This window comes from Volvox carteri (genome assembly GCF_000143455.1).
Source record: "Volvox carteri f. nagariensis unplaced genomic scaffold VOLCAscaffold_20, whole genome shotgun sequence".
In the NCBI taxonomy this organism is placed as follows: Eukaryota; Viridiplantae; Chlorophyta; class Chlorophyceae; order Chlamydomonadales; family Volvocaceae; genus Volvox; species Volvox carteri.
Genome location: NW_003307563.1, coordinates 1,688,003 through 1,700,852, shown reverse-complemented (window position 1 = coordinate 1,700,852; position 12,850 = coordinate 1,688,003). Strand labels below are relative to the sequence as shown.

Below are 12,850 nucleotides of genomic sequence, written 5' to 3'. Positions count from 1 at the left end.
GCTGCGGACGACGTTTGGTGGCGCGCGTGCGTTCGGACACCACAGGACCCATAGACATGGCTGGCTGGTGAGTATAACATGATGCATAAATGATTATGCAATTATTTTTGAAAATGCGTGAATATAGTGAGTGAATTTAGTGTCGAAGCTTGAGCTCGAGTTTGATAATACGGCAAACGGTAGACGATGGTTACCACGGCAAGCGACAGACCTTTAGAGCATCGCTGCACCTTTGCTGCAGCCGCATTACCACACTGTATCTAGTATTTGGGTTGAGGCAATGCTGCGGCTGCCTGTCGGTGAGCTGAACCTAGGACGGAAAGGCCAATTTAAGCCGTCTTATCGCTGCTGCTGCAAGCTACCTTCCTATCTCCTCGGTCGCCAACGACAGCACGCACGTGCTACAGCATGCTCCAGTCGTGACCTCGGTAAACAGACGCCTGGCAGCTGTGACGCCGGCAGCTTTAGCAACGTCCGGGATATCGGCGTCAACAGCACCCACCACTGCAGCAGCAGGGGCAGCAAAGACCGCCGCAAAAGAAACAGCGGATACTGCGGCAACAACTGTCTGGCTTCCATGTCTGAGGGGTCCCAGACGCAGACGCTATCGTTCGGCAACTTCCACAGCGAGCGACTGGCCGCCAAGTTCATGGATGTGGGGTCCGATGGCGTGGTCATCCTATGCCACGGCTACGCCTCCACCAAGGTGACAGTTTTTTCAGATGATTTCTGCTGTGGAGTTAGATTGCCTAGATGTATGATGGGTGCCGTACCATGTACGGAGCCCACGCAAGATCTGGCCGCAATAGCGGTCAGCTAACTTGGAAACCGAACACCAGCACCACCACCAAACACATCCTTCGCTCCCAACAGGACGGTTTCCTGTTTCCGCGACTCGCTGAGGAGCTAGCAGCAAGGGGGTTGAGCAGCCTGAGATTCGATTTTGCCGGAAACGGAGAATCCGAGGTGGGTGCTGTACAGTACGGTGTCGTACCGTGTGCAGGCGCCCATTCCCATGGGTAGGACGTGGACATGGCACTGTCTTTTACTCTTTCTCGCATCCGCCGCTTACGCAGGTCTGCACCATTTGCCACACTTACTCATTGCGTCACCCGCCCCGTTAGAAGGCTCCATGCTTGTTCCCTCTAAAACCCCTCAACTCTTGTCAACTCCTGTCAACTCATAAAGTTCCCCCCCTCACTCAGCACTTCCCTGGACAGTTCCCCGAACAATGTTCAATCTTCGACTGCGTACCGCGTCCTTGTCTCACCTTGGCCACACAGTCCCTCACCCTGCCCTCCACCCCTCCTTGAGTATGTATTTGTCCTTAGGACGCGGGGCCACGTTCATCCTCCTTCTACTCCTACTCCTACGACTCCTCCGTGTTGGGCCGGGCACCTCTTATCACCCTCGCCCCCCCCCTCCTTGCACTCAGGGCACGTTCAGCTTTGGGAACTACTTCCGAGAGGTCGAGGACCTGCGGGCTGCCGTACAGTTCGTACGGGACATACTGCAAAAGAGCGTACACGCGATCATTGGTAGGTGTGCTCCGTGCGGTGTCTGGTGGTGTTGGTGCCTCCATGTGCTGTTGGTGCTGCTCGTGTGTAGGAGTTGTGATGACCGCTTGAAAGGTGAGAGGGCTGGCAGCAGTGAGGGAGGCTCGCTGGGAATGAGAGGTGGCGGCCGACGTGGCGGTGGGAACCGGCACAGGGCCACCACCCAGGAGCTATCTTCGATGACGTGATGCTAAGAACATGCCCATGTCAGATGGCACCCGTCATTGTACCCCACCACTCACCACCACACCACACACCACGACCACCACCACTGGCATGCTATGCGCGCCTGTCGTGGAGATAGCCCCATGGCCTCACGCCCCGCCTGTGCCGGCCGCGCGTGCCTTGACGTGTTTTTTTTGGATAGATGTATGATAGAGTATGAGCTGTGACAGCTGTGGTAAATCAAATGGACCGCGGGGTGACGTGACCGCCTCGTGTACATGTTTGTGATTTTTTGCTCGTAGGTCACAGCAAGGGCGGTAATGTCGTACTGTTGTACGCGTCAAGGTACGGCGATGTGCCGTATGTAGTGAATGTCGCGGGTCGAGGTGTCATGTCACGTGGTATCAAGGTAATTTCACCGCAACCCCGGGTGGTAGCTTACGGCACTGACATGTACTGGTGGCATGTACGGGTATCACATCATACCTGCACACAGGCACACAAGCCATGCTTACCTATCTATCATGACGCCGGTCCTCCTTTCTATAGGGGCAGCAACATCTGCCTATGACCCATGCTTACCTGCCAGCCCGCGTGCATGCCCGCATGCCAGCCCGTTTGCTGTGTGCCTTCCCTCCTTGCACCTGTCTTTTTCACGAGCACATCATCGCGCATCTGCAGCTCTGGCGCCCGCCGGCTCTCACGCCCTCTGGAGCGGCCACTTCCAGGTCGTCCCGTGTTTCCGCCGGTGGTTCCTGTTGTGGCCCAGTTCCGAAACGTGGTTATGGTGAAGATGGTGTGAATGATTTGTTGCTGCAGTGGCATTTCGATGACTTCCAGGTCTGAGCTCCCCCCATACCCCTGTCCGGATAATAATGTGACAGGAGCGCTTCGGGGCGGATATAATGGATCGCCTAGCCGAGGTTGGGGCAGTGGAGCAGGAGGTTCGGCAAGACGGTGGACGACGGATTATCAAGTACTTGCTGACCAAGCAGGTAAATCTGAGCGTCTGCCTGCATGTCTGTCTGTCTCTATGCCTTTCGGCCCTTCTAGCTGGCTGGCTGTACCTATGCACGTGCGAGTAGAAGTGCCGTACATGCCCATATACATGCATCCGTGTACAACAGAGAACCTAACCGTTTCTTTGCTGAAACGAAACACAGCACTGCCGTATTCCCATTTGCCATCTTATTCTTAACCAGCGACTGCCGTATTGTACTGCTGCCCTACGTGTACAGAATGTGGACGAGCGCATGCAACTCGACATGCTGTCCGAGGCCGCCAAAATCTCGAGAGGCTCTCAGGTGCTCACAATCCACGGCAGCTCCGATACCGTTGTTCCGGTGGACGATGCACGACGGTTGGCAGGCGTTATGCAGCAATGTCGGCACACGCTGGTGGTGGTGGATGGAGCGGACCATAACTTCCGTCCGCCGATGGCAGCGGCGCGGCTGATTGAGCTGGTGCTGGAATATCTGGCAGGTCCGGAGTCCGCGGAGACGAGGGCGCCGGAGGCGACGGGAAAGGCTGCGGCGGAGGGTTCGGAGTTGCCATGTTGAGGGACCTTAGAGCGGAGGTGTTTCGGTGGCTTGAGGCGTTTCGGACAACATTGTAAAAGGCACTGACGACTCAATATCGGCATCGACGGCATTGACGGTAACATAATATTAACGAGACGGGAGACGACCCACATGACCGGAAGATAAATACACGGTATTGGCTGGATGGGTGTTGTGGGTGTGTGAAGGAGCTGTTTGTGAAGGATGTTAGGACAGACGGGGTTTGGGAGTCTTAGTCCACAACTGCTGCTTGCAATCCTTGCCCGTACAGCCGTACAGCTGTGTTGCCAACATTCCTTCATTAGGTGAGGTGCAGGCCTTGGTAGGGCCCCAGCCCTCAGTACCGGTGCTGAAAGTAACAGGGCGGGTGGGGGGCCAAAACCTGCAGCTCACTGGAGTGGAGGGCGATATAAAGCTCGCGTTGTTCGACTCTCGCATGTTGCGACACGCTTGCGTCACGCGCATCCTGTAATAGCTTGTGGTGTCGCGACGCGATCACCATTATTTTGTCCGCATGCTTAGGATGAGGGTAAGCAGGCGGTGTGAGATAGGTTTGAGACATTTCATTTCTCCCATTTTCCCTTTCTTAGAATCAGAAAGGCGCCGGCCCCCCTCGGGTCCTATTACTGGTATATGAGTGTCGGTCACTTTTTAACAATTATCCCGTTATAACTACTGAGTCATGGGACGGTATGAGTCATGGGACATAGCTGCAGACTAACGACACAAGATCTCGATGCTGCAAACTAAAGGTAAGCTGCGCATCAGGCCAGTTGTGCCTTAGCACAGAGAGAAGACTGTGCTCAAAGAGTGGGCGCAGACAGCATTATCTGACAATGCAATCGAATGGCTATTGTAAGCGATCATGTTTGCCGAATGTATCGTACCAAGTCAAACTGCAGTTATTGTTTGGACACCTGTATATCATCATTGTTTGAAATATCTTTGAGCATGCTGGCAGATAGATAATAGTTCTTTTCATTCAAATAAAAGTGATTATTTCATCAGCAGTAGGCATGCCGGCTTGATATGTCAGCTGTAAGATTTAACCTGCCTAGGACGTGAGGTGAGCTGGCACCGTGACGCTGACGATGTCCAATCGAGAGCAAGGGCGCGGGGCCACGTTCGTTACTTGCTGGTCAGCTAAAACCTGTTTGAGTGGTTGCCCCGAATTCTTTGCCTCGCGATCCCCTGCGCTTGCCGTTGACAAATCAGATTTCATCTTGCTAGTAATAGAGAACAAACAAGGAAATAGAACACACAGCGATAAACTGTCCTTGGGTTAGGCTTTTGGCGGGTGTATTCGGCTGCTGGATCGATAGCTAATCAGTTGCCTGGAGTAATTGTACCCAGTAGCTAACAATCGCGAGCTCAAGAGAAGTGATTAGCATGATCCACGAAGGCGTTTTTGATGTCTTATGTAGAGATCCTTACTTGGGTTCCCATTGCCAGGGGTAAGCAAGCTTTTGCGGGTACGAAAGAATGCTCAAGAAGCTGCAAAAAGGGCTGACAGCCTTTTTCCAGAATCGATGAAGCTGATGACACTTGCCCAATTAGTCCGGTGTGGATGTGCATGAGAGGGGATGGCCAGACAGAGCAGGCAGAGAGTGGCAAAGCGTATAAGGGACGTGAATGTTGAATTCACGTCCCTTATGCGCTTTTTAACGAGTACCGCCGCCGCCTCGTGCTTGCTTGCATCTCGATACATTCGAAGGTCCCCATGCATCATGCTGTGCAGGTTCGCGACGCTTGATTGCATCATGAAAAAACTTCTCTGAATCAGAAAATTCCACCGGAACATACAAAGCAGGTTTTTGAGCGTGTCCGAGCGTACGCACGTACCTGCTGGGATTAGAAGGTGCGTGCGGTGTGCAACATCGATGCCAGTCGTCACAGCGCTGCCGTGGATGGCGACAGTTAGTCTCATGAGAAATGAGTAGATGGATACCTTTGGGATTCTTATAATTTAAGAAATGGAAACTACGGGAAGATGCACAAGTATCTTTGGGATCACGGCGCGTATGCCCGTTCGTGCATGGCGCATCGAACGTTTTAGCGAGGTAGGAGAATTCCCTGGATCGACGACGACAGAGGTGCGGTATAAATTGCGAGACTGTGATGTTGAATATCGATCTGACGGCATCTTCATAAACATGATATATGTATATGTCAACATACTGCTGCTGTAAGGACTAGTAATAATAATTTGTCGGTGCGTGCCTGCCACTTCTAGTTATCTCATTAGCGATAGAGTCATTTTTCATCGCCCTTAAGCTGTTATAAAGTCTGGGAAGTATACTGTAACAGACGCCGGAAGCGATGGCGTCCTCCAGCCACATGGGCCAACTGGCGATACACAGTTTCTGCGGAATAGTTCTCCTGAGCTTAGTGTTCTCCGGTAAGGACCGGCACATTGCAATAGGATGGTTAAACCTAGGCATCCCGATGGATTTTGCGGGTGTATGTATGTTCCACTTTCGCTGCAACATGCATGCTCCTTATACTAAGCACTACGCTGCGAACAATCAAATGCCTCATCTGCTGTCTGAATATCCTGGCCGATGAAAATATGTTCACAAGATTGAAAAAGATGCAGTGTTGCACCACGCGCGAACGGCTTTTTCACCAATACCGCCAACCCTTTTGCAAATAATGTGTCACTCTCAAGAGCAAGCTCGCCCGGTCCTGGTGTTTTGCCACCCTGCCTACCTACATATGCAGCCGTGGCCTCGGGGGAGAATGCGGTCTCTTTGCAGTGGAGCAGTCGGCATCTTCTAACGAAATCTATCGGGGGCGACTTCCCGTATTGCAAGTGAGTGTTTGCACCGCAGTTTTGGTTGATATCATTTGGGGGATGTGAGCGAGGTGTAACAGTTTGTCGCATCTGCTGCAAAGTAATCCAATTCAATAGGTACCAATCCACACGACTACTTCATGCAGGTGTACGACGTACAACTGTCTCTCCTCGCCGTACAGACTGTCATACACGGGCGCGTACCCGGTGAGTGCTCCAGATAGAGCCCTCCCAACACTTGCCTTTCGTGTCGCATGCCAGGCACCATGACTCCACTGCTTGAACGCGGCTGCCTCCAGCTCACGTAGTTGCTTGTTTGAGGTGGGGCCATCTTTCACTCGCAAGCTCAGCTGTCCTTAGATGAGTGTTGGTGGCTTAAGGCCGATCCCTTCGCTTGCGCACCACGCGCTTGTTCGCCTGCTCCAGGTAATGGCCGGCACGAGGCACTGCTTCATGGTTCAGTATGTTGGTTGCACCACGAACACGACGTGCTGTGCGGCTTTGCAACACAACGTGGACAAGATATTCTTTTCCATTGGTACGTTGATAGCTGCTCAGGAGCTGGAGATTTGCCGTGATTGTGCTAGCAGGTTTATATTGCCAGGGAGTAGGTGGATAGGCGAGGGCAAGGAAAGGGTTGAAATAATGAATCCGCCCAAGGCAAGGCAGGGGTCCAGATGGCAAGGTGCCACGTGGCTCCGCATTCCGCGTGCACACTTGGACAACATGTCACGAAGGTTTGGCCAATTCCTACTATGGGCCTGTGCTTGCAAACGTATGCACGCGCACAGGTGCGGGATGTTTGAAGCCGGTCACGAGTCAGGTGGAGATCAACGGCCGCAAGTGGTCCAGCTGGTCCACCGTGTCCACGAAGCGGGGAACGGATACAAACGGTACGCAAGCGCCCCTATTTCCGGGATGTAACAGGACAAGGTTCCTTACCTTTGGCTAGCGTATGTCCATATGGACCTAGGGCTGGGTAGGTCGGGGAGAATATTCCGCGACACATTTCTGGACCACTCCGCAAGGGAACCAAGTACCCATGCACGCGTGCACGTGTACAAACGCGTCGGTTTCCCGCCTTGCAGGTACGGTAGTGTTCGGATACGATGTCCGTATCTACGACATGCAATTCAATGCCACCACGTTTCCCGGCACTTCCATCTGCATGACAACCAAGGAGCCCTGCGCCAGCATCCAGCAGCTGTGCGGCACCACTACAGGAACGTGCAAGTGAGTATGGAGAGACTTGCACGGATCGAGCTCGCCTAGCTGGGGACGGCCAGGTGCTGGTTTGTGCGGGCGCCTGACACCGTTGTGCACCTGCTTACCTGTTTGCTCGCAGGTACGCTGTATTTGACAGCCATAACGCCAGTCGATGCTGCCCAGTCTGTACGGTGGCACCGGTCCCCCCACCGGCGCCGCTGTCGCCCGAGCCACCGTCACCGATGGTGCCGCCCCCTCCACCTCCACCTCCCCCGCCCCCTCCTCCCCCCACACCCATCTGTCGCTCATGCGCTAGCATTACGATTCAACCCCCATCCAACACCAGGCCTGTCAATACCTTCTTCTCCACCCCCGAGAAATGCAATCAGACATCAAGCATCATTATTTCAAACTTCACCGCTGCGCTAGAGGCTGCTGGCGTCTCAATCCGGCAACCTTTTACCTGGAATTGCACCGGAAACTACGAGCCCGGCCAGTCATTTATGCTGCGGCTCTTCGTGTGCGGCTTATATGATGTTCCCACCAACCGCACTATCTTGGAGGAGGCCCTGCGCAACTTGACGGCGAGCTGGGTTGCATTTGTAATAGGCACACCCGTGGTTCTCGGACAGAAGGACCGTGCTGAATGCCCTGTGGGTCTTGAGGGATACGTTTTCGAAGGCGCGTTGGATTCGGGGATTAACGCTGACCCCCGGTGCCCCTATGGTTCCTCGATAATAAACTGTACCGAACGGTATGCGCCTTTTCCCCCGTCGCCATTGCCACCGGTACCGCCGCCGTCACCGGATCCTGTGAAGGTGGGTTGCGCAGGAGCACGGCTAGCCTAGCTCCACTTAACGCGCCTCATGACCATAAGCGTTCCCTATCATTGGCATCGTGATTGAGCGAATATGCATGGCAAGCCAGCAGGCCTTAGCAACGCTCTTGATTTTTTCACAACGTAAGAAACATCCGACAGCTGTCCTCAGAGCATCTTCATGCCGCCACGCCAGAACCCTTTGAGCTCTGTCTTCATACCCGCGCCATGCCCGTGTCTGTTTTGGACTGCAGACGCACAACTGCTCCCAGGCCACCAAAAATGTGCCCTATTACCTCGACAAGATCGAGACATACAACACCACGGCCAGCAACGGGCAGCGGCTGGTCGCTATGTGTACAACGATTCAGGAGATGGACTGCAATGACGGCTCCAAATGTTGCGGCATGGAGGCGGCCAAGGTGAGTGATGGGCCTGGCACGGATGCGTGCTGGTACATACGGTGGTAGCTGTACCATACCACCGATAAAGATAGCTTCTCACGAAGCTGGCTGGAGATGTAGGTCATAAGCATGGTCATTGGCGAGGGCGTGGGGACCTTAGATTGCAGTGTTCCGTCCAATAGTGCCAGCCGTACCAGACGACCTGCTGCCGGATGTCATGCTCCAATTTATACATATCATGAGGAGATGCCAACCTATTGATAGCACGACGCTCGCTCCCCTCCGGAACCTCCGCGCATTAATGGCTGGCAACCTTATCCCACCCATCCTCACCCTGGCAGGTTGAGGTCATTATGAAGCCCTCGTGCCAGGGTGCCCTCCGTAGCATCACCGTCAACGGAAAGGAAATTGCTTACAGCCGAAGCTTCTACACGGGCTTTACAGCGCTCAAGTTTGTGAAGCTGTTGACGTGAGTGGTGGCGGCAGGGGCATTTCAAAGCGTTCCATGGTTATTTGGCCACGCTGGCTCGGATGGGTGGGGTAATCGAGCCATACAAAATACAGTCAGCGGATTCCCGTTCCGTATCGTATCGTTGACAAGGTACTGCAGCAGCAGGCGGTAATGTGCTCAGCTTGCTAAGGGCGAGTGTTTGGGGCCACCAACCCTAGCTACCTCGGTACTTGTGGCGAGCAGAAGTTCGAGCCGTAGTCGTGATCCGTAGTTGCGGCAGCTGCCATAATGGTTAGGAGTGTGTGCCGGTCGTTCCGATGGTTGGACCCTTGGCACTGCTTTGGCTCTGCCATCGTGCATGGTCACAGACAGGCAGCCGAGGGCCCGTCAGCTTGCCCGCCAGCAAGATCAGCATAGTATTACTGCCACGAAGCAACTCTCACACATGCAAGCTAACACCGCTGACGTGCGTTCAACCCGCCCTCGTTCTTTTCCTATCTGCCTGCCTCGTTCCCTAGCTAGCTAACTCCGCCGCCTGCCCTTCCGATGTCCCTCCCGCATGCGGCCCCTGTCGTCACGCAGCTTGGGCGACCCCACAGCCATGCGACTTTGCTGGTAAGAGCTGATGGCCTTCAACGCCATAGCTAGCACCTATCGGTCTGCCGTCAAGAACCCAGCTCTTGTCCAAAAAATGATGCTGCACGCACCGTGGTGTTGCACGCACTACTGAGTCGCATAATACGTAGCAGATATCGTGTATTATTATAACTAACCCATTAGTGGTGCTTGGGTGTTACCTGAGTTTGCAACTGAAAGTAGTACGACTTGCTTGCGTATCGAGCTGCGCCCTGCTGTCTTGTCGCGTCCGGCGCCCTCCACCCGCTACCTGCAACAGGTACGCCTCGCCTGGACCATGCGCTAGCCCGGGGGGCTTCTGCTACAACAATCGGTGCCAGGTGGGTGGGTGGGCGGGTGGAAAGGTATGCTCTGGGTGGAACGGCGTTGGCACAGACATGCTGACGTCACCTGTTAGTTAATGGTACGTACAGATAGACGAAATGTAAGGTATCCTTGCTTGATTCCGCCACTGGACGGCGCCATGGTTCTCGGCCTGCTGGAGTGTGTGTGTGTGTGTGTGTGTAGTAATAAGGATTGCAAGCCCGCATATGCTCTTGAGTGCATAAGGCCGCATCATAGTGATCATCGCTGATGACATGATGATGGCATGATGTTTCCCTGCGGCGCCGGCATGTTTTGCAACTATTATTTAAGGCGATGGCCAGATCACACAAAGTGAGGTCCTGGGTCGGCTCATGGCTGGGGTTCTGTAAAACTTAAGCACAGCACCAGCCGGTTCTTGAATACGCACGCACGACCTGCCGTGTTTCCGCCCGGGAATAATGAACTTTTGAATGCCAGCATGCAGCCACAAACGCAGGAACCCTCGACCATCGTGCATGAGCCCTAAACTTAATGTAACCCTATGTATGCTACTACCATATGATGGTGCGCAGGCAAGCATCTTCTCATCGGACAACAAGTGCTGTCCTACCTACATGCTCTAGACATGTAGACGGTTCCCACCAGGGGGGATCCCTGCTGGTTCCGACAGCCATGCATGCATTGTTTGAACCGCTCAGCTCCATCCATTCATTCATTGAAGCAAAATGAAAGTAATTTTGTTATTAAGGCAGTACGGCTACAACATTGTATGTGCCGGTAGGGCAGTAGGCATAGTGATTAGTTAGGTACGTTATTGCGCAGGCTGTGTATTAGGCAGGTACTGCAGCAGCTGATGGGTTACAAGCAGGATGTAGGATAGGTGCATACAGCACAGGTCATTAGGTCACATATAGCATTGTAGTTGTCAGGCAGAAATTTTGTATAGGCAGGTTATTAGGTAGCACAGGTTTCCTTGTACTGAGTAAATTTTTTGCTTGGCAGCAGTCGGGAGTGCATTCCTCTGATTCCGTCGGCCCATGCAAGCCGCGGCATTGCAAATATGGGGAGCAGATGATGCACGCATTTGATTGCCTCACACGAGGTGTCGCTTGCCGTGGGTAGAATGTTGGCCAGATTCGTTACCTGGGTTTGCTTCTTTTGTTCAATGGTCAATTTGGTTGGTTGTTAGCATAGGTCCGCATGTCAATTCCTTCTCAGCTGAATTCGTTACCTAGGTTTGTTTGGTCGGTTTGTTCGGTTGGTTGGTTGTTAGGTCAGCAAAATATCAATTCCTTGGATCTTGCTTGGTTCTTGAATGTGGCGGCATGTCACTTACAGGCATGCATGACACGTGATGAGATTCACAGGCATCAGCAGCTGCTGTACTTTTTTTTTGAAAATTGATGGTTGCAACACAACATGTTGAAGTCTTGCTCGAGTACTTGAAATTTGTGGTTAATTTGGGTGGATGTGTGGGCAAACTATCTTTCTCGCCCGCGCCGGATTATTGGTACAGGGGCAAGCGAACATACCGCTACCATTTTCGGGTTCCCTCCGACGTAGCAGTTGTAAGTCGTGATGACCAGCATAATCGATCGTTCCCACAAACGTTTCTGGATTCATACATTTATATGATGTGTGAAACAGGGGGGTGTATCTTCGCCCGTGGCAGCTACCCTGCGAAACCCTGCCTTCCCCGGTATTTCGGGGCACCCTCATCCAGTCACCCTAGTCAACTTCTCAGTGGATCGCTCAGGTTCCGCACCCAACACCAGCATCCAACGGAATCTGCCGGGTCGACAGCGGCCCAACTCCATTCCTGGTCGGCTCGCAGGTTAACTTTATCCCAGGTCACCACCGTCCATCAACTAGGGGCGCAATGCCTTCCACCATCGGAAGGACTTTTGACCCTAATGGGTACCGATCCCGGGATCTCCCGGGGGCTATGGTCGCGCCTTACCAGTAGTGCCAAACCCTAGTATTTATATGTATGTTGTTACAGGGTGGTATAGCTTCACCAGCGGCCCCCTTTCCCGAGGCAGTTCCCTGCTCTCCCCTGCGAGAGGGGCACCCTGATCCATTCACCCCATCCGACTTCAGAATGTATTCGCTGGGTTCCGCAACTCACCACCAACATCCAACTAAATCTAGCGGATCAACGGCGCCTCACCTTAGTTCCTGGTCAGCTCGCAAGTTGATATAATCACGTCCTACACCATCCACACGATGGGGGGCCACCTCCCAATTCACCACCCCTCACACACCCGAGGGGTCAGCAGGCGGATTTGAACCCGGACACTCCGGGAGCAGAAGTCAGGCCTTCACCTCTGCCAGCCACCTGCCTATATACATTTATATGTGTACAAGGAAATCAGGATAGGATCGGTACCTGAAACTATCTAGTAAGAAACCCCGCATACCAACCTCGGGTAATACCTCACCTTCGCTCGAGGACTATCCTCTCGCGTGCTGTTGCAGGTGCATGTCACAGAGTACATTTCAGCTTCAGTGGTTAACCAGCGTGGTAAGGACATGGCAGTGGGGCATGTCCCAGTGGGTCTGCTCTGCAAGTGATTGCTATATCTATGTTCCACTAGTGAAAGCCCTGATTGTGGTCTTACGTTTGTGTACACGCAGCTCCTGGCATGCTCCAGTAGCTCATGCGTGGACAAATCACAGGAGCCGGCGATACATCTTCCCACATGTCTCTGCAGAGTTTGGCTCTTCTTTTGCGCACATGTAATGTGTGAATGACTGTCTTGAGGCGTTTAAGTTGACAAAAAAAGTTTAGCTTATAGCTGCGGACAAGGCCGCGTCGGTCAAAGCTTCGAGTTCGCGAATTGGAAGGAAATAGCATGGATAAACCTTTTCTTCCTGAGTAGCAACAGCAGCAATAACAGCGGACGTTTCTACCATAAATGTGAAAGTGTTTCAGGCAGCCGAGAACCAAAATATG

The 12,850-nt window shown here is 53.2% G+C and overlaps 2 protein-coding genes across 2 annotated transcripts; both read left to right on the top strand.

The window, feature by feature from the left end:
- The first annotated feature begins 297 nt into the window (after positions 1–297).
- On the top strand, positions 298–3,767 carry VOLCADRAFT_74811 (uncharacterized protein). Its single transcript, XM_002950855.1, has 6 exons — positions 298–706; positions 874–966; positions 1,436–1,538; positions 2,024–2,130; positions 2,606–2,716; positions 2,972–3,767. The coding sequence occupies exons 1-6, from the start codon at positions 578–580 to the stop codon at positions 3,278–3,280; spliced, it is 852 nt and encodes a 283-aa protein (XP_002950901.1). The 5' UTR covers positions 298–577; the 3' UTR covers positions 3,281–3,767.
- Positions 3,768–5,599: 1,832 nt separating this feature from the next.
- VOLCADRAFT_91357 (uncharacterized protein) lies at positions 5,600–12,637 on the top strand (the record flags this gene model as incomplete). The annotated part of the gene is made up of 13 exons (XM_002950854.1): positions 5,600–5,678; positions 6,002–6,092; positions 6,257–6,281; positions 6,501–6,681; positions 6,866–6,967; positions 7,163–7,307; positions 7,627–8,098; positions 8,352–8,519; positions 8,843–8,970; positions 9,535–9,567; positions 9,848–9,908; positions 12,373–12,418; positions 12,609–12,637. 13 exons carry the CDS (start codon positions 5,600–5,602, stop codon positions 12,635–12,637), a joined length of 1,560 nt encoding a protein of 519 aa, XP_002950900.1.
- Between the last annotated feature and the right edge of the window lie 213 nt (positions 12,638–12,850).